This window comes from Bison bison, unplaced genomic scaffold (genome assembly GCF_000754665.1).
Source record: "Bison bison bison isolate TAMUID 2011002044 unplaced genomic scaffold, Bison_UMD1.0 scf7180017864218, whole genome shotgun sequence".
Lineage (NCBI taxonomy): Eukaryota > Metazoa > Chordata > Mammalia > Artiodactyla > Bovidae > Bison > Bison bison.
This window is the reverse complement of record NW_011494790.1, coordinates 368,000-368,635: the sequence shown is the minus strand read 5'-3', so window position 1 is coordinate 368,635 and position 636 is coordinate 368,000. Positions and strand designations below refer to the sequence as shown.

Below are 636 nucleotides of genomic sequence, written 5' to 3'. Positions count from 1 at the left end.
GTGCTGTGGGCAGTCCGGGTTATCCCACAGGTCCACTTTATAGAGCCAGGGAGCTAAGCCCACCTAAACGTATTACTTGCTTCAATTTGACCCTGCCCTGAGATGGGAAAACAAGATCTTGCCTATCTGACGAAAGTCAGGGTCTGGCTAAGTAATGCTCAGCCTCTGTGCCAGAAATCCGTAGACAGTATCATTTGTGGGAGGGGCTGGTGCATTTCCCTGGTTACGCCTTCATCGGTGGAAGTTTGGAGATGCCCCTCATGCTTGGAAAACTTATTGCCTTGACAGCTGGAGAGCACAGCGCACTGAGTCCTGCGGTGCCCTTTTCTCCCTGCACAGCCAGACCCTGCACGGAGCACTGCCTTGTCGTGGGGAAGGGGCTCGCGCAACTCACTGACGCTGTGAGCCATGCCTCTTCGGAAGGACTGATGCTGAAGCTGAAACTCCAATCCTTTGGCCACTTGATGCAAAGAACTGACTCATTGGAAAAGACCCCGATGCTGGGAAAGACTGAAGGCAAAAGGAGAAGGGGGCCACAGAGGATGAGATGGCTGGATGGCATCACTGAAGAAAGCCTTCCTCGGCCATCAATGCAAAGAAATAGAGGAAAACAACAGAATGGGAAAGACTAGAGAT

The 636-nt window shown here is 52.2% G+C and overlaps 1 protein-coding gene across 1 annotated transcript in view; it reads right to left on the bottom strand.

Moving 5' to 3' along the window:
* The window catches only part of ZSWIM6 (zinc finger, SWIM-type containing 6), a 186,047-nt gene extending 185,637 nt beyond the window's left edge, over window positions 1-410 (bottom strand). The window contains 1 exon segment of the mRNA XM_010845564.1: window positions 228-410. Coding sequence (XP_010843866.1) covers window positions 228-410 — 183 coding nt within the window.
* Window positions 411-636: the final 226 nt, after the last annotated feature.